The sequence below is a fragment of the Diabrotica virgifera genome, chromosome 2 (assembly GCF_917563875.1).
Source record: "Diabrotica virgifera virgifera chromosome 2, PGI_DIABVI_V3a".
Lineage (NCBI taxonomy): Eukaryota > Metazoa > Arthropoda > Insecta > Coleoptera > Chrysomelidae > Diabrotica > Diabrotica virgifera.
Window position 1 is genome coordinate 4219558 of NC_065444.1, and position 19680 is coordinate 4239237.

The 19680-nt window shown below is 32.2% G+C and overlaps 2 protein-coding genes across 3 annotated transcripts in view; both read right to left on the reverse strand.

The window, feature by feature from the left end:
- Positions 1 to 3309: 3309 nt before the first annotated feature.
- Positions 3310 to 8115, reverse strand: LOC114330124 (U11/U12 small nuclear ribonucleoprotein 35 kDa protein). Of its 2 annotated transcripts, none has more exons than XM_028279435.2 (3): positions 7830 to 8115; positions 6287 to 6647; positions 3310 to 3778 (listed from the first exon to the last, which is right to left on the reverse strand). In XM_028279435.2, the coding sequence occupies exons 1-3, from the start codon at positions 7902 to 7904 to the stop codon at positions 3501 to 3503; spliced, it is 714 nt and encodes a 237-aa protein (XP_028135236.1). In that variant the 5' UTR covers positions 7905 to 8115; the 3' UTR covers positions 3310 to 3500. The 2 variants fall into 2 exon arrangements, with proteins under 2 accessions (XP_028135236.1, XP_028135237.1); XM_028279436.2 differs by lacking the exon at positions 7830 to 8115 and adding an exon at positions 7254 to 7798.
- Positions 8116 to 11520: 3405 nt separating this feature from the next.
- The window catches only part of LOC114330121 (hepatoma-derived growth factor-related protein 2), a 32715-nt gene continuing 24555 nt past the window's right edge, over positions 11521 to 19680 (reverse strand). Inside the window, exons 9-12 of the mRNA XM_028279431.2 lie at positions 17259 to 17483; positions 16633 to 16765; positions 13960 to 14003; positions 11521 to 11789 (exon numbers count right to left, since the gene is read on the reverse strand). Of these exons, the coding sequence (XP_028135232.1) occupies positions 11712 to 11789; positions 13960 to 14003; positions 16633 to 16765; positions 17259 to 17483 (480 nt within the window). The 3' untranslated portion in view covers positions 11521 to 11711. The remainder of the gene's footprint in view (positions 11790 to 13959; positions 14004 to 16632; positions 16766 to 17258; positions 17484 to 19680) is intronic.

The window sequence follows — 19680 nt, forward strand, 5'->3', positions numbered from 1 at the left end:
TTGTTTACCTTCATATTGAACAATTATTTATTATTGACAGATCATTTCAACACCCAATCAGAGCCCGTATACGACTAATACATACTGTTGGTGTGCGCATGCGCGCAGATCAATATAAAATCACCCTCAATCTCAATCGCGCCTAAAGAAGTATAACTTCAATAAAAAACGTTTTATTATAAAAAAGTTCTTTTTTTATAAAAGTGTAATTTTTTAATCATTTCAATCTTCGCTCGAGTAGTTTTTAAACAATTCTATCTCATTTGAGAAAAAAATGTTCATTTTCAAATTGCTGTACAGGTGCTTTGTCAATACTTAGAATGGTTTTTGGTCTCATTCTCTTCCTAAAGACTAATTCTAAGTAAGAAACAAGTTTTTTTACAAAAAAGAAACAAGTTCTTTTTAAAATCTCCAAAAATATAAATATAGAGTGTCTATTTAAATTAAATAAGTTGAGACTATTCCGCTAAAATCGGAAGAAGAGTAGTCACAAGAAATATTGTATGAGATGCGTTAAATGTTCACTGACGAACAGACAAGAATGAAACCGGAAACCAGCATGAAACTCATCTTGCTGAGGCGCGTCGAATAATATATGGCTTGTATTATTTCGTCGACTTTAAAACAGTACTTCCGGTTGTAACTCTAAAACCGGAGGTCCGAAGTCAACTTGCTGACCTCTAATACCATATTTGGGCTATAAAGCTCTCATTAGACACCTCATTTGTCTTTTTATCTGTTTTTAAAACGGAGGAGTTATATTCGCGGACAGACAGGCATGAAACTGGAAGTATCCATATATTTGTTCTCGTGTTGTTAAAGCGCGTCGAATAATATATCGCTTGTACCATTTCGGCAACTTTAAAACAGTTCAGGTTGCAACTCTGAAATCAGAAGTCCGAGGTCAAATTTTTCACCTTTAATACCATCCTTGGAATATAAGCTTTCTTTGACGCTTCATTTGTCATTCTCTCTGTACTAATAACGGAATAATTGTGTTTATGGACGGATAGACAGACATGGATAATTCAAGGATTTCATATTTTTTCAAAATAGGTGAAAACAAAAGTTGATCTCCATCCATCTTTTACTAACCAATGTATGCGCATTCTATATGGCATAATGGAACCCCCTGTATACTAATGTATAGTACCTTGATAAAATAAAAGATTGCTGTATAATGCCTACAGCTTTTTCTGATAAGTTTTGTGGTTTGTCTCATAATAATTAGGTACATTGGTTATATCGAACTCCGTTGGAATAATATGCAATTTTACCTTTTCAGAAGGTATTATTCGTTTGCGATATATTGCTTCACCAATAAAAAAACCAGAAGAGAAAATTGATTTACATTTTTCATTATGTAGGTAATGCTACACATAATACGAGAAATTATGTTATCTTGTCAATCAAGAAAATTATGTTACACAACTATAATCTCTTATAAGATAAATATAGATATCAGTATAACGGATTATTAAAAGAATTAAAGATGCGTAACAACTGAATACATGGTATTTTTATTATAAGTTATTCACCCTGTTATACGTTGAAAAAAAATATCAGCTCATAGAAACTACGAATTTTCTAAGAAGACGATGAAAAAATAAGTTTATAATCTACTTCTTACTTCTCCTTAAGGACGTTGGCCATTACATTTGCCCACTTAATCTTATTTGCAGCCGCCCTGAATAGTTCTATGGAGGTCATCTTCGTCCATTGTCGTAGGTTTTTAAGCCAAGAGTTGCGTCTTCTTCCTGGTCCCCTTTTGCTATTGATTTTGTCTTCGATTATAAGTTGGAGCAGTTTATATTTTTCATTTTTTATGATGTGACCAAAATATTGTGTTTCCCATTATTTTATTATAAGCATAAGCTCTCTTTCCTTGTTCATTCCTTAAACTTTTCGACAAAAAGTATAAGGACTGAAATTGTTGCAATTACGATTTACTAGTTTTTCGAGAGAACCAGTGGCGGGTCTACGAATGGTCCATGTCCCTGGTAACACCTCCATGGCTTCTAAATATTGCAAGCCAGATGGATGCTGAAGCGAAGAAGACAAGAGGGAAATGGACCAATAAATTTTCAAATAAAAATTTTTAGTAATATTTTTCATTATTAATGTTTCTATTAAGTTGAAAACTTTGCCTTTCAGTTGTCAGATGACGCTAGTCACCTACTCCATAAACGTCAGTTGCAATGCGGGGATAAGCTTTCGTAGTTTTGTCACTTCGGACAGAGAGCAGCAAACCTACGCCTCTCTGATGATGACTCAAAATAGAGTCGAAAATCGTCGATCTAGAGTGCTGGTTTGCGCTCCCTGTTCTAAGTGAAAAATAAGACGGTTTTGCCTTCGCATTGCAATTGAATAAAAATGGAATTTTTATTTTATGTTTAATAAGATTTTGTACACCGTACTAAATAGGGAGGTGCCTCTATAATTAGATCACTTGGATTTGTCCCTTTTTATGAACAGGGATTATTACAATTTCGTGCCATTTTGTTGGTATTTTCTCTTCATTCCGTCTAAGTGATATTCGTTCGTGTAATTGTCTATGTAATGTAAAGCATGCATTCTCCTCCATACTAATTCGGCCAGTATATTGTCGCAGCATGGAGCTTTTACTACTTGTGTTCTTAATTTGTTAATTGCTTGCAACGTTTCGTCTATTTTTGGATCCTCTACCAGTAGATCTACCCCAAAGTAAATATCCTCTCCATGCTCTTCCTTTTGATGTATGTTTAGTAAATTTTTGAAATATCCTTGCCATGTGTTTGAAGCTCTCTTTTCGTTTGAGACCGATTTGCTAGAGTATTGGCTCTTGTCTATTCCTTTCCATTTCTTCATACTTCTGTTAATTTTTTCTTTTTCTCTCTAATTAGTTTTCTTGTTTCTTGTCGTCATGTTACACAGTTTTCTTTATTTTCTGTGGTTTCCTGTTGAAGCAATATAGGGAAAAACATGTGGATAAAATATGAATATTGTGACACTATTTATAGGCCGCTAACAACCTGGCCTATTTCTTTCCGAAGCTTCTCGTCGTTACGGGAGAAAACCGTTCCTTTCCACGGCATTCGGAACGAGGGATACTGAAGTATATAAGAACGAGAGATTCATTTAGCAGGCCAGTCAGTTATCGACGTGTAATAATTATTGTATTTAGAATCAAGTTGTTCGCAGTGTATTTTGAAATATATTAGTTATTGGAATTATTATGTTTTAGTTAGTAAAATCATAGATTTGAGATTGTAAATAAATTAGATGTGTTAGTTTGAGTTATTTGTAAGTATTAAATAAAGTGCTGTAAAATAAAATACTATAAAATAAGTCTTCCTTTATTTAAATTTAACTTAGTGCCTAAAAACATAAATAATAAAATAGTAAAGTCAACCGCATAAATCAGTACAATATTTTATATAAAGACACAATTTATTTTTATCTAGGTATATTAAAAGTAGGTACTTATAGAAATATCAAAAACAAATAAGAATTGTCATATTTTAACTTCTCCTTCCAGGTGATCTTGGTCTTTTTCGCCTATAATAATGGTCTTTACCTCTATTCCTGTCGTCCCTCATCGATAATCGCCTCTGTTCTCGTTTTCTCCTCTCCTCCTCTTCTTTAATCTCAAGGCTAATGGGTTTTCTAAATGGTCGATCTCGACCTCCAAATCTTAACTGGCCAGATTCTTTTTTGCCGCCGAAACCTCCACCGAGTCTTCTTGGTTTCCAGCCTTTCAATAAACGTTCACATTCAAAGTCAACGAATATAATACTTCCTAAAACAGAAGATACAAAATAAAACTCAAAAAAATAAAGCGTATTCACAGCAGCATTGTCAGTAGTAATTACACAAGAGCTCTAAAATTATCGATTTGTATCTCGAATGACACTTTGGCAGTTTTAATTTCACGACCCGAAGGGGAGTGAAATTATGTCAAAGTGTCACGAGGGCAAAATAAATCGATAATTTTTACGAGCTCGAGAGTAATTCGGTAAGAATATTTCATGAATAAAAAAAAGATTTTATTAACGTTTCGACGTCCAAATCGCATGACGTTGTCAAAATACAAAATATTAATAAATTAAACAAAAGTTAAACATTAATAAAATCATTTTTTTAGTTAAATTGTGGCTTATTTCCCATTTAGAATAGTTGATTACAAAAATGCCACAGGGATATAGCTTCAGAACAATATTTTATTGATATCTTCACCTAAATATTTGCTAAACTTGTTTCTTGGTGTTCTTTGTGACAAGTTGTAAAGCATTAATTGTTATTAATGTCACAAAGTGCATCTGACATATTACTTGACGACAGCAAATTATCAAAAATTATCGGTGTAATTTTTATTTCTTTATCTTTCTATTGGTCAGAATATCTATGAATGAAATAATAAAAAAAATAAGAAAAGCAAAAATAGAGAAGTATTATTAAATAATAAAAGTTTTTTAATAAAGATTGAAAAAACATTTCAAGTAAACATAATAAATCAATATAATATCAAGGGCGACATTATCAAAAACTAGGGCAATATTTTTGAAAAACCCACCGACCAGTCACTGTTTGACTAAAAGTTCCCACAAAAAATCCAGAAGAGTCAAATCTGGAGACTGAGGAGGCCACTTGATGATGCTTCTCCTCCTAATCCAATGCCGTGGAAAATTTTGCTGAACAATTTCAATTACTATGAAACAAAACAAACAGTTTCTGTGAAATATACAGATAAAAATGAATATAAAAAAAGTCTACATACCTAATATATTATGATAATAACTATGAAACCAAATATACAAACAAACATAGGGTAGGTGGGGGCAAAGGTACGCACGGGGCAAAGGTACGCACTTACATTTTTCAGTAACTTCTTATATGTTGGCGACAGCATCTTGTTGCATATGTGTGTACTACTCAGTAGCATTGGATGAGAAACTTTGGCGCAATCAGGGCAAATATAACAACAAAAATGAGGTAAAAATGATTTTTGTACCTTTTGATCTAATTTTTCTTAAAAATTGATTGAGTCCAATTCTTAATCTTTCAAACTCAGATTATTATTGGTTAGGCATGTTGAAAGTTTATTGTTAGAAGACTTCTTCCACATGACAGTTTGAAGTTCACATGTGCATAGTTTGATATTGAGGTTAGATATATTATTGGTTGCCGGATGGAGCAAAAGTACTCCCACAAAATGCACACAAACGGGGCAAACGTCCGCAGTGCGTACCTTTGCCCCCAGTGAGGTAGACTTGGCAAATGCATGTTTCAAGTCAATCTTCAAAATGAATATCAAGTTGAGCTTGATAATCTATCAGCTACTTTTATCTTAATTGCAAAATGTCCCAAATCCACAAAAGTACGCACATGCGTACTTTTGCCCCATTGAGTGGGGCAAAGGTACGCATTTACATTTTTTTTTCAAAAAGTTATCAACACTACAAAAATGATATTGAAGAATTTCCACTTGCCTAATATGATTACAAAATGTATCAATTTCACTTTCATCTATACTCCGTGCCAATTCAAGCATTAGGAGATTCACTAGAGATGAAAATTTAGAAAATGCGTACCTTTGCCCCCACCTACCCTACATTTGGAAAATGTACCTATAAAAAGAATTGATAAATGCAAATACATAGAACCTGAATTTCAGAAAATAATGATCAAACAATATGAACGGAGTGGGGGGTTGATTTACCCCCTCTACTTCGTGCAAGCCACCGGTTGGGGGCGGCTTCCTTCGATGGTTCGTGTAAAATAATTAAAACTCATACAGGGAATAAGTTTAATAAACACATTTACCTTTACTCTGGCGATCATTTACACAAAAACTACACATCACTACTTTTTAAACTTTTACATTGATTTTACCAAATGGGATACCAAATGGGATTGACCAAATGGGATAGAATAAGAAATGAGACAATAAGAGGGATAATTAAACAGGAATGAAACCTAGTAGACTAGCAAGGAAAATTCACGAAACAAGGAATATTACAAAAAAGAAAAAAGGCAGGCCGAAGAAAAAATGGATACAGCAAATAGTAGAAGCAGGAAAAATTAAACAGAAAACGCTAGAAGAAATGAAACTAATAGCACAGGACCGAAAAGAATGGAAGAGATGGGTGAATATGTAGCTAAATTAAACCCAAATCCGACACCTGAAAGGGTATAAGGAAAGGGAGAAAGAAAGAACAAAACAGGTGGGAAAGAACCACACACCCTGCGTCTACACAAAACAAATAATTGAAATCACTACAAAACAGAAAATATTATCACAACTTACCTTCTACATTTAATTTGTTTGCTTTTTGATAAGCTTCTTCTGCTGCACTCTCATTTTCATATTCAACGAAGGCATATCCTTTTGGCATCCCAGTTACAACGTCCTTTACCAATCTAAAACGCTTTAACTTGCCATACTGTGAAAATACTTCCTTGATAGTGTCTTTGCTTATGTTGTAATTCAATCTACTAACAAAGAGTGTACATCCTGGTTTTCCCTTCACATGTCTGTTTGGAACATACGTTGAATACATAGCTCTTTCCACAGCTCTGTCATGTGGCTCGACATCTGTTCCATCTATAGACCCTACCTTTATCGGATCAAACACTTTTGCATATTTTGACCATTCTTCAGTCTTTCTCTACAAACGTTTAAGTGTTACAATACAACAATAAAAATTATGAATTAAAAATTTATTGAAGGTTTTTGTTCTTGGGGTATATATGGAATAATTAGACGCTTTTAAGGTTGGTAGTTTATTTATATTTAAATCATTAAATATGCAGAAACTTTTTATTCAAGCCATCAATAAAACAAGAACGAATAATTTTTCCAGTATGTTTTCTTAAGAATAAACTCATGATTCTTAGACTCAGAGATATTCCATTTGGACTCTCTTATTTGCAAGAGTCTCCTTGAAAGCAAAGACTCCTACATGTTTGTGCGTAATATTATCCTTTTCAGGGGTTGCTGTTCCTTACTCTACTTTGCTACCCATTTCTGTCCATCATGTGTTCTTCACCTAAACCTTTCTCATCTCTCCTTCCATCAACTTTATCCTTCCTCATACATAGTTTTCAATGCTATGTCTAATGTAACCAAATCATTACAGTCTTTGTTCTTGAATCTTTTTTGAGACTGTAATCACCACAGCTCTTTTTATAATCAAATTGTTAGTTGTTCCTGACCCTCTCAGGATATACCCTTCCAGAACATACAATAAAAAATAAAGTAACTTGAAACCTACCTCAGACATAATTAATTTTTTTATTTAATAATTATTCCTCCAATTTTCTCTTACTTATGTTGGTTTTAGTCCTGTCTGTTGTAAATATACACATAGATTATTCTGTATTATAAATAATTATCTATTGATATAAAAAAAAACATAGATTTGATATTTATATTTGAGGGTGTTTGAGGTTAGATTTGATTGTCATTCTGACGTTTATATACACAATGTCCCAAAGAAAATTTTTACTCCCTAAAACTAGGCAACATTAATGTCTTTACAAAAATCCAATTTTGAATGGAATTCATGCAAAAATTCTTACAATTTCAACTTTGTGCTGGGGATTGTAACTCAAAATTTTTTTAAATAGATATCGTGTCTATGTTAAAGTTTTCAACTGTAATTTTGATGGTAAGTTCTTATTTTGTTTCCAGTAGTGATACCTCTATTCATTTATAGTTTGCTGCATTTTGTACCTCGTCTTTTCTAAGATCACTGTATTGATCCTTATTTTCTATTCTCTTTTTCACTATTTTTCTTGTTCTGATTTTTCTCCTTTGGTATTTCTATTTGTTAAAATAATGAGTGTACCTCTATATCTTTATGTTGGGACATACATTCTTCTACTGGTGCCATATGCCTAATGTGTAAACTTGCATCTTCCATTTTCGATTGTTATCTGGAATATGCTTTCTTGAATATAGTCTTCATACCTATTCGTCACTCCACGTGTTTCTTCAAACACCAGTAACTTTCCACTACTTTGTTTACTTTTCTTTCCAGATTCAAACCATCCAGTTATCTTTTTAATTAAAACAGGTAATACCTAGATTGGTATCAAGTAAAATCCTTGCTGGTAGTCCCCAATTTTTTCTCTATGAATTGAGTGAGTTTTTGTTTGATGAGGGCTGTTAGATTTTTGTATGGTGTTCCTACTCAGCATATATTCCTCTAGTTGTTACTTCCCCTTTCTTAAATATTGGTATAATTCTGCCTTCTTTTCAATCCTCGCATAGGCGTAACCGGGGGGGGGGGGTTAATAACCCCCCCCATTGGGATCGACTTTCAGCTTTATACGCTTATCACCATTATGTGTTGTTGACAAATCAGGCCATTTTGAAGTTGTAACCCCCCTTTAAGATCATCCTGGTTAAGCCCTTGAATCCTCGTGCATTTCTTCTGTTCCATATTATATTAGGTTGTAGATGCTCGTTATTAATTTTCCCCTGTTTTCAATTAGCTCTTTGGGAATTTCATCTGAACCAGCTGTTTTTTTTTCTGTATAAATATTTATCATTTGTTAGTAACGTGTGATCCAAAATTATTGTCACCATAAGGTGCCATAAGTGGCTCTGAACGACAGAGATAGCTATACAGTGCATGTCTATTCTTAATTCAGATATACTTTCCAGTTTACGTCAACTTAACAAGAAAAGTTAGGTTATGTAGAGATGGTGGTGGGCATATACAATATCTTGTTTGATTTTATTTATTATTGTTAATTCTTTTTATTTTTGGTTAAGTTCTGTGTTAAAGGTATTGACTGATTTTTTTTATTTTATAATGTTAATCAAAATTAATTGACAAACCAATGATATAAATTGGACGGCGGTATGCAGAAAGCTACCAACCCTCAATAGTGGCAAACTGAGATAATCAAGTTTAAAGTTTTTATTGATTTAAAAAATCTGTAGGATATGTTGCTACTACTTTGTAACTCTTTTTTGACTGTGGATAAATATTTTGGTATTTTCTACATGTTTAAATATTTTAATTGTAAATTAAAAAGAGAAACGGCAAATTTTTGTGGATTGGTAGGTTTCTGCATTTTGCAAAGTGGAAAATTAATATCAACAATATTAAATAAAAACAACAGTAAAGCTAGAAAGATTATTTTTATTTACAGGAAGTTAAGGATATGAATATTTAACGTATTAATTTAATAAATTTTAATATTAATCTACTCCATCCACTTCAAAATCTAGATCTTTAACATTGACATTGTAACCCTCAACATCTTCAGTTATATTGGCACCCTGCAAATTTTGATAAAAATTCAATGCATCAGCAGGAATAAGGTGCATAATTTCCTTTAAATTTTGTAATTTCGCCTTAGCGATAGGCTTCCCGTTAGGCCACAGTGGTATTAAATCGCTAAAAATTTCTTCGTTGGCAGTTCTACCTCGAGAAGATTTTTTGATACAGTTGTGAAAAATCGTGTTGTTGTATCATTAGCCTAACTGGGTCAGACTGTTCTATTTTGATTGACCTAATCTTCAACCAATTAATTTTTTCTTTATCTTCGGTCACTTTGCGATTAGCAATTTTTTTTCTCAATGTTTATTACGCCTACAAAATCTTCGACGTGCATTTGGGTTACTACCAATGGTCTCTGCTTTCTACAAGAACGCATTACCTCGATAAAGTCATTTGGGGTATATAATCTTTGCTGTCGTTTAAGAGCCGACTCAATATCACTGAAATCAGTGTCGTTGGGCAAAAAACTATGACCAGAACAGAGATATTTTACGGTAATGCTTTCTAGGTTTGTGCGTGTCCCATGCAAAATTGATTTAAGCATAAGTATTAACTTAATATTTCGCTTTTGCCCACCGCAAGAATCACACCAAAGCGTAAAATGTTTGACTTCTGGAGTTAATTTAGTTGTAACATGTTTTATAAGGCAAGAGCCTATTTCTTGGGCGCCCCTTCCAACTGAACCTCTTACCCAAACGTAGCATTATCCTCTATTTTCTTTAGCACTGTGTATTCCTGCATTATACACCCACAACTGACGCTTATAAAATACGATGCCTGTAGGTATTCTGGGAAGCGGTAGGGTTTTTTTCAAGTCAAAACCTAAACACTCTTGATCTGTTTGTTCAGTCACTATCTTGAAATCATCTCTTCTCATTTTCATTTTCTGTGCCTCCTCTGCAACTTGCAAATGCTTCGTATGTTCCTGCTTGAACTCTTCTTTTTTCTTCATCCTTTTCATTATCTATTTTCATTTTAAAAGTATCGCGAACATTGCAGGTGTCTTTTTTTAATGGCTTTATTTTCAAATTAAATTTCGTGTAGAATACGTTCTTGTATGACATTAAGCTTACAGGATTGGTTTCTTCCTGCTTGTACATGTCATACATTTGTTGTAAAGTGATACCAGGTGGTAAATATTTCGCCTCTGTTTGTTCCCGACGGTTACTCGAAATGCAGTTGTTACCTTTAGAGTATTTATAAACATTTCTCTACACACTTTTGTGTCCTTTATTTTATAAATTCGAGATAATTTCCTTTTTTCAATATTTCTACAATAAGACCTTTTTTTTCAATCTCGGATATACTAGCAGCAATAAAATTAGTTTGAGCATCATATGAATTTAGCGACCAAAACCTCTCAAATTCATATTTTCGACTTTCAACAGAAACATTTTCTGCACATTTAGATGTACAGTTACAATGGAAAACCGCAATATTTGCAGAAAGCTACCAACCCACTTGGATGCAAGTGGCGCTTTATTAAAATTCTACCAAGTGGGTTGGAAGATTCTGTTAATTAAAAGTATACTACCAAGTGGGTTGGTAGGTTTCTGCAAATTAGAATAGCAGATAAATTTAATATGTGGCTTAGCATTTTTATAGTTTTATAGGTTATATATTAATCTAGAGATGGTAGGTTTTTACAGAATGCAGAACTCGTATTTTGTTGTCCAAATATACATCAAACCCAATATCTGATATATTGAGGGTTGATAGCTTTCTGCATAACGCCGTCCAATTCAGATTAAAACAAGACATACGAAATTTTTTGCAGGGCTAGCTTTGATCCCAATAATTGTGGATCGCTCGTTATCTTTATTTCATTATCCCCATTGCGTATTCTTACTCTTCAGGACTTTTTTGCATGTATTGGTTCTGTGAAATGTTTCCCATGATTCGTTGTCAATTTTAACCACTGATTTGCATTTTTTTTGTCGAGTTTTAGGTTCAAATAGTTTAGCGCTGTCGTTACTATTGTCTCCTAGGTCCTCTCTCTTCCATCCACAGATTTTTTTGTTTGACAACATTGGTCTGCTGTCTTTGTATTCATTTCGATGATGTTCTTTTTTGAAATCCATTTAATTCTTGCTTGTTTTTTTTGTTTTATTTTGATTCTTTCTATTTCTATTTCTCTCTGTCTTAACATACCTTTATCTGAAGTTTTATGTACACATGTTTTTATTTTTGTGGATACTCTTCTTCAGTTTATGACTTATTAGGTAGAAAATAAAACAAATCTATATACATATTACTATTTATTAAAAATATATCTCAATTACGTCGAAATCTATAAATAAATTTAATTATTTAGTAAGAAAAGGAAAACTGTATGTACATAATTCTGATATCAATTTGATAAAAAAGCCTTACAACGAACAAAATCGCACCTCAAAGTAATATATACAACGTCTTTATGTCCTGGTTGGGAAACTTTTAACTTTTCTGTTCTACCTCTGCGTTTCCATTTACTACCTTTTCTTTTTCACCATCGTTTGCGCCATCAGTATTATCCTGAAAAATGAAAACAAACGGTAAGAAAAATATCGTCCTATTAGAGGTAAAACTAACTAAGTGCACTTTTTTAGACTGACATTTTCACCAATTTGAACTCAATATGGTACTGCCCAGCTCTGGAGAAGTGCATTAGAGAGGTACAATTCACTAAGTGCATTATTGTGAATTTAGGTTTCAGGGCAAAACTCATTAAAACGTACTATTGCACTTAGTGAATTGTTCCTTTCAATATGGAGTGCAATATTGTGAATTTGGGTTTCAGGGTAAAACTCATTAAAACTTATTATTGCACTCAGTGAATTTTTCCTTACAATCTGGAATGCCGAATCGGTGATCTTTCAAACAATACATTAAGCAGGCGACTTGTGTGTTACATTGTATTGTTGAAACTGTACATTATATTTGTGTGCATTATTATCTGTTCGGCGATTGATTAAAGAAATATGAGATTACATTTCTTTGTAACCATGCTAGCTTACATAAAGGGCCGGTTGTTCGAACGCTAATCAACATTGATCACTATCAAATATTTAATTACTCTCACAACTGTCAATGTCAACTTTGGTTGGGTTGCTGAAAACATAGTTAATTATAATTATGAGATTAGTTAGTCAATTAACATAACAATTATTAACATAATTGATTAACTAATTTCATAATTGTCATAAATAATTATGTTTTCGGCAACCCAACCAAAGTTGACATTGACAGTTGTGACAGTTAATTAAGTATTTGATAGTGATCAATGTTGATTAGCGTTCCAACAACCGGCCCGTAACATAATCTATTTTGCATTTAAGCAGGCGACTTTTGTGGCAGTCATAAATGCTGAAAGAATTGCATTTATTTTCGAAGAACGAAACTTATTGTTCATTTTTTAAATAATAGAATTGTTACTTTTGATAGTTCGTTTGTTGAAAGTTAGCGAAATTTTATGAAGGCAAAAACAATTTGTACCTTTAAATCGATTTTTCTCCACCTTCCGAAAAGTGTAGTTAGTGAGTTTTACTCTAATAGGACAATAATGCCCGATTTCACCAACCATACCTAAATAGTTGCCTTATTAAGTAATTCTTATCGATAGGAACTTCCTAAGTCAATACTTAAGAACAATAGCGTTTCACAACTAAAAGAACTGCTTATCTAGGAAATTCTTTCCTAGGTATCAATTCGGGTATGTTTGAACTATTTTTGATAAATAAAAAGAAGAATAAGATGACATTACCTTACTTTTTCGATTATTTGTCATTATTATTTGTTTGCCAAGTTGGCTTTATTCAGTTTTGTACTGTTATAGTTATTTTATTTAGTATAGTTAGTTATTTTGTGAATTTAGTTTGTTAAGTTTTGTATGTTATTTGTATATGTACAGTGAAATGGAGGAAAAGAAAAGAGTTGTACTAAATTTCACATACGACGAAAAATTAAAGTTAATTGTCATTAATGAAATAATTCGAAAATAAATAATATGTTGAAAATTGCTTCTTTTATTATTCATTTTTAATTACACACTTTTAGTGATATGAATGGGTTTTTGAAACACAACACTAGTTTGTTAGGTAGTAGGTAGACTACATAATTTTGTCAATAGACCTGTAAAAAACTCTAAATGATTTTTAACATTTTCCAACACATATTATATTATTAATATAAAGGAAAATACAAAATTACAACTAATATACCTAATATTACAGAATAACAGAAAAGTTAAGGTAAGAACCAAATTATTGACAAACGTCACAAGTACATTAGTCAAAATTGTAAAAATCTAACCTGACTGTCAACGATAAGTCTTACCTAAAGTTTAGGGAGATCGAAAAACGTATCCTACCGTAAGGTAATGATTAAGCGGTTTAGACAATTCTTATCGTATGGTGAAATCCGTTTTAGAGTTAGGAAGTACCTAAAGCCACTTAGATAATTCTTAAATATTTACGTATCGTTGGTGAAATCAGGCATATGTCGTTTACTTCATTGATCTACCGAGTGTATAAAGAGCAAGCAGAGGCACCAGTACACTAATATACGGCTCTTTGGTTGAATTTTACATGGGCAAAACAAAACAGCAAGAAATTGACATTGGTCCTTTTACCAAACCAATTATGATTTTTTCGATTACACTTTGTTTAAGTGATGTTTCCATTTAAATATAAATCAACTTGCTTACCTTCTCATTTTCCTCTAGTCTGTTAATAAATGCAGCACGAGATTCTAAAAAAAAAATAAATGAACAATATTTATTTAAACCCTATTAAAATTATTTTAAAACAATAAAATTATTTTTACACCATAATATCGCAATTTTTTATCTGTGATATGATGGTGCTTAGTTCTGTTACCCTAAGTCAGTGATGCTAAGTAGCAGATTCTTCCACTGTTTCTATAGTTTCATGTTGCAACTCTAAAGGTAATTTGCTGCATTCTTGATATAGCCAGCATATCGTGGGCATACTGCAAAAACTGACCAAGTCAAATATCATGCTTTCGAGATAATTGATGTTGAATATTCCGTAATTTTATTTGATTTTTTTTAAATCATTTTAAAAGGATATGTATTTTTTCTTTCCAGATATTAAATGGTTGAAGTTAGTAATTCTAAGTAGCTCTAAAAATCGCATTAACATTTTTGTTTTTCGAAAAAAAATAATTGACTTGGTCACTTTTTGATGTAGAAATTTGCTCAAATTTAAATCATGGTCACAAAAAGATGATTATTTATCAATAATAAATCACAAAGAAAATACTTCTAATTTTATTTATTTACAGTGTAAGGCTGAAGTTTCAAATAAAAACATTTACTTTATTTTTTAAATTCGAAAATGATAACAAAAATGTAAACGTTTCTCTACTAGAATTAATCTGAATCAGAATATGAGAAGTAGAGCTGATCTGAATCCGAATCGGACAATACTGATGGCTCTGGAGCAACATCTTCCCACTCTGATGGTATTGACTGATACCCAAGCATGGAATTCAGAGGGAGTTGTTCCTGTCTACACAATTTTAGAAGATCCTGCTTTTTAAGTTTAGAAATAGGAATTTCTTTGGAGTAAAATAGTAGTTGAATTTCTTTTATAAGATTTATAACTCGTTTAGTACGCCAAATTACATTGAACATAAGAAAGTCTGGATCACTATAGTTGTACTTAAAAAATATATTGCGGTTTGTCTTCTTCATATCACATACATATAATTTTTAGCCAATTAACACGATTTCAGTTTTCAGTCAATTGTTCTATTTTACCATATAATGGTTTCATTAACTAATCATGCATAGTGTATACTGGAACATTATTTTTAGCATTTTCTATGGCACTGTGCATGTAATCTACTTCCATGTAAGAATGCCCAGATTCTAAAAAATTATGCTGCACAATATTTTAATTGCTGTTTTATATGATAAAACGAAAGATAAACTTAATATCTATTTTTTCAACACGTGATCGTTCAACAACTAAACATACAACATATAGATAAAACTAAAACATAGAAAAGTGACCAAGTCATAATATCCAATTGTCGCAGTTCAATGTTGACATGAATAAAATATGAATCATATTTCATGCAAAAGTGACCAAGTCAACATGTTCATTTCTTCCAGTCTGTTGATACGCATACCCAGACATAGACATTTGTATGTTATGTGTGTTGCGGCGTCAAACCGTATAATTTTGCCTTGGGAATTTTTTCAGGTATTCGGTTAGTGCTTTGGAGTGACTTGGTCACATAAACTAAAAATCGATAAAAATTGACTTGGTCAGTTTTTGCAGTATACCCACGATATACTTAATTTTCTGAGTATTAATCAGAAGTCCGATGTTTCCTGTAGCGTTTTTGATACGTGTGAAAGCTTCAATTGCTTCATTTCGGATTATTTTCCAACGATCACAATATCATCAGTATATGCCATTATTTTGTATACTACAGGTGTATATCGTACCCTTTAACACATTCACTGCGAACTTTTCGCGAGAGTTGTTATCCAGTAGTGGCAAAAATACACTGTCTTAAAAATCAACAGGTTACTGTCTCCGATCAGAGTCATGCACATCTAGTAAAGTGTCGCACTGGCTCCGACAGGAGTCATGGCACAGAATGTGTCAGAAAATTTATTCCCGAATCTCTCATAGCTTTTCTTCAACGCTAGGTTGAACAGCTTGCATGATAGCTCATCTCCCTGGCGTAGTCCTCTGTTAGCTGTAAAAATGGTTCTGAAATATATCCTTTACGCACACTTTACATTCCACTTTCCTCATCATCGTATTTTCTAATATTTGTCTGATGGATGATATGTGTTCAATCTGTAGATCTGTTTTTAAAAGAGCCTCTTTGGTATGATCCTACTAAATTGTCAGTATACTGCCAGTGCCAGTCGTTCGTTAAGTATCAGGGACAAAATTTTATATGCTGTATTTAAAGGGGAAAATCCCTCTAACATTGGAACAGTCAAACATGTTTCCTTTTTTGTAAATAGGGCATATAATTTTAGTGCCTATGAATTCTATTCTTGTAAAAAGTATCAATTTATTAACCCGTTCACTGCCAGAGTGTTTTGTGTGGTTTTTTACGTTCAGGCCGGGTGGTATATTCCAGATGGGAAAAAATGGATGGATCAAGCTGTGCAGAGGTAGATTTCGTCCCCATATTTAGAAATTCGTAGAAATGTGCCTCTGGCAGGAAAAAGAAAAACATTTTCTCGGTCATATTGACCGTGCTGGCTTGTGTGTAAGCTACCTTCTTGGTTACATTGACCGAGGCGGCAGAGAATGAGTTAAAAGTGTTGCACCTCTTAAAAACTAAACCTCTAGTGAACTATAGCATCGGTAATACTAATACTTACTTGGTTCAGAACTTAGTCCAAAAATGTCAGCCTCACTAAGTTCTAATTGTTTACAGTCTGCTCTAAATCGAGTTACTAATTCGGCGAATCCTTCAAAAAAGCTTGTGCTTTTATCATTTAACTTAACAGTTTGCTGAAAACAACATTAGTAATATAAAGTTTTTATCAAAAGATGTCTCATGGTACAAAACATTTAATTGTTATTACAATTGTACAGAAATATTTGAAACCTCGAAGGTCATTCAGGTAGCAAATCAAGGAGAGGGAGCTTCAATTGAACGCGTTGACCCAAAAAATAAAAATCGATTGTTTTGCGACATTGCCACATAAAATCGTCGAATAGTTGTTTATTTGGAATATAGTTTATATAATTTTTAATGAGATGAATATTACAAGTGCCTTGAAAAATAAGACAGTAAGTGCACAACTCTGTGAAATTATACACACTGTTTTAAAACTTACGCAGCAGGAAATTTTACTGTGAAACAGGTAACAAATAAAAAACCGAAAAACCATTAAAACCCGATTGATCTGACAAGTTTTTTGACGTCGTGTTTTGAACAGTTTGAGATATTTCTGTCTACTTGTAATTATGAGCACACTGAAATATACGCAAAAAAAAATACCTTAAATTTTCCATAAACCTTCTCTGCCATTTCCCTCACAGTTTCTGCCTGTTTAGTAAACTCACTTAAGGTTTCATCGTTCATCTTCCACTCCTTCGTGTTCCCTACATATTTACGTAACCTCCTTACCATTTCGACGATGTGGAGATGCTTTTTTAGTATGATAGCATCAAAATTAAGTTTGTACATATCTTCTAAATACCCAATTGCTTCCTTGGGATCAGCCTAAAAATAGTAAATAGACAATCTGTAAATTCAAATACTACAAGGAAAAATACCATCACTCAAATCAACACTAAGCTTGATAAATTTAATTGTGATGAGTGGTTCCTGAGATACAACTGGTCAAAGTTGATCGGTATTTACGGCAAAGATATAAACAATATCATCATAATTTTCGAACCATCACCGTTTTATTTTTGTCCTCTTTCTCCACACCAATTTTCATATCTTTAAAATACTCACAATATATATTATTATAATAAAAACTATCGATATTACGAGTGAAAATTGCCAAAAATAGCAAAATTTCAATCAAAAATTTGGTTGGAGAAAATGTAAACTCACAGTTCAAAATCGGTATACGTTAAAAAAATGCATTTTCACGGCTTCCCATGGAGCAATTTCCTTCATTCTTTTTTTGTTCCCAAGTAACTCGAGTAGGGCCATCTAATTAATGCATTATTAAATGTCAAACTTGCTTTTTTCTTTGTTAAAATAGATTAATTTATTTCTAAGAAAAGAAATCTACATATTCTTTCCAGTTGCAAACGTTTTTTAGATAAACTTACTACAAGTGTACCTTTTAACGTTAAAAACACAAATATTCTCATTTGAAAGCTGTATAATTATTTAAACAATCTTTATTTAAACAAATTAAAAATTTTTGTTATAATAAATAAATTAATTTATTATAAAAAAAACAAAAGCAAGTTTGACATTTAATAATGCGTTAGTTAGATGGCTCTACTCGAGTTACTTGGGAACAAAAAATGAATAAAGAAAATTCCTCCATGGGAAGCCGAGAAAATGCATTTCTTTAACGTATACCGATTTTGAACTTTGAGATTACATTTTCTCCAACCTAATTTTTGATTGAAATTTTGCTATTTTTGACAATTTTCACACGTAATATCGATAGTTTTTATTATAATAATATATGTTGTGAGTATTTTAAAGATATGAACATTGGTGTGGAGAAAGAGGACAAAAATAAAAAGGTGATGGTTCAAAAATTATGATCCTATTGTTTATATCTTTGCCGTAAATATCGGTCAACTTTGACCAGTTGTATCTCAGGAACCACTCATCACAATTAAAGGTTTCTTCTTTTAAAATAAGCAACCTGGCGCTTTTTTTCCAATACCGTTTTCATGATTTAATTTAATATTTTCCGAGATAGTCTATTTGTTTATAACCCAAAAAATTGTTTATAATTTTAAAATATTCGTGAGAAAGCTTAAATAGTCCAATTTCAATTCAGTAAAGTACATTGATAGGTACAGTGTCTTTTTATAAAAAAATCATAGTTATTTTTATGTATCATAATTATTGTGGTTATTATAGCGAACGTAAATTTTTATTTAACAATTTAATTGTTGCTAAACTGTTCATTCAATTTTCATCGGCTTGTGGAATTATAGCTATACGAAAAGAGCTTTTACATTTCCAAGTTATTTAATTATTGATAAACAATTACTTCTTATCTAAAATTTTAGTTAAAAATTAAAGATTTTGTTGGAAAAACCCGCATTTTCCGGGGAAAATTTTCGTCGAAGTAAATCGGAAAAACACGTTTCTATGCAGAATTTTATTACGGTGAATTTTTATTTGGGTATTTTTGGAGTAAAATTAAAATCTTTGGAGTTATAGAGCAAAAATTGAAAAAAACACGATTTTCGGGCGCCACTTATTAATAAAAAAAGTAAAACACTATCTGCAGACTTTACATACCTATATTATTAATATATACAATCGTAAGATTCGATTCCAGCAATAAAATTGCTGGTAAATAACTTTTCCCAAAAATGACCTATACTCCGATAATCTGCCCAAACTACAATTTCAAGTACATATGTTTTTGAAGATATTCTTCTTTAGCGGCGAATCGATCGAGGGTAAAATTGTACATTTACCGCGCGCCTGCGCACACTGACAGTATGTAGTTCTGACAGTATGTAGTTCATTGCTAATCTTTCAAGATAGGTATGTATGTATCTGTAACCGTGCAAATAAGTCATTAAAAGAATATATTAGTGGTTTTAGGAAATGTATTATTTATTATAATTCTTGTGTTTTTGGATTAATAAAATATTATGTAAGCATAACATTTTTACACTATATGTCGCCGTGTTGTGTAATTATATCCGAAACTTACATATCTATTTCTAGAGCCTCGATGGAGTAGTTAGAAATGCGTTAG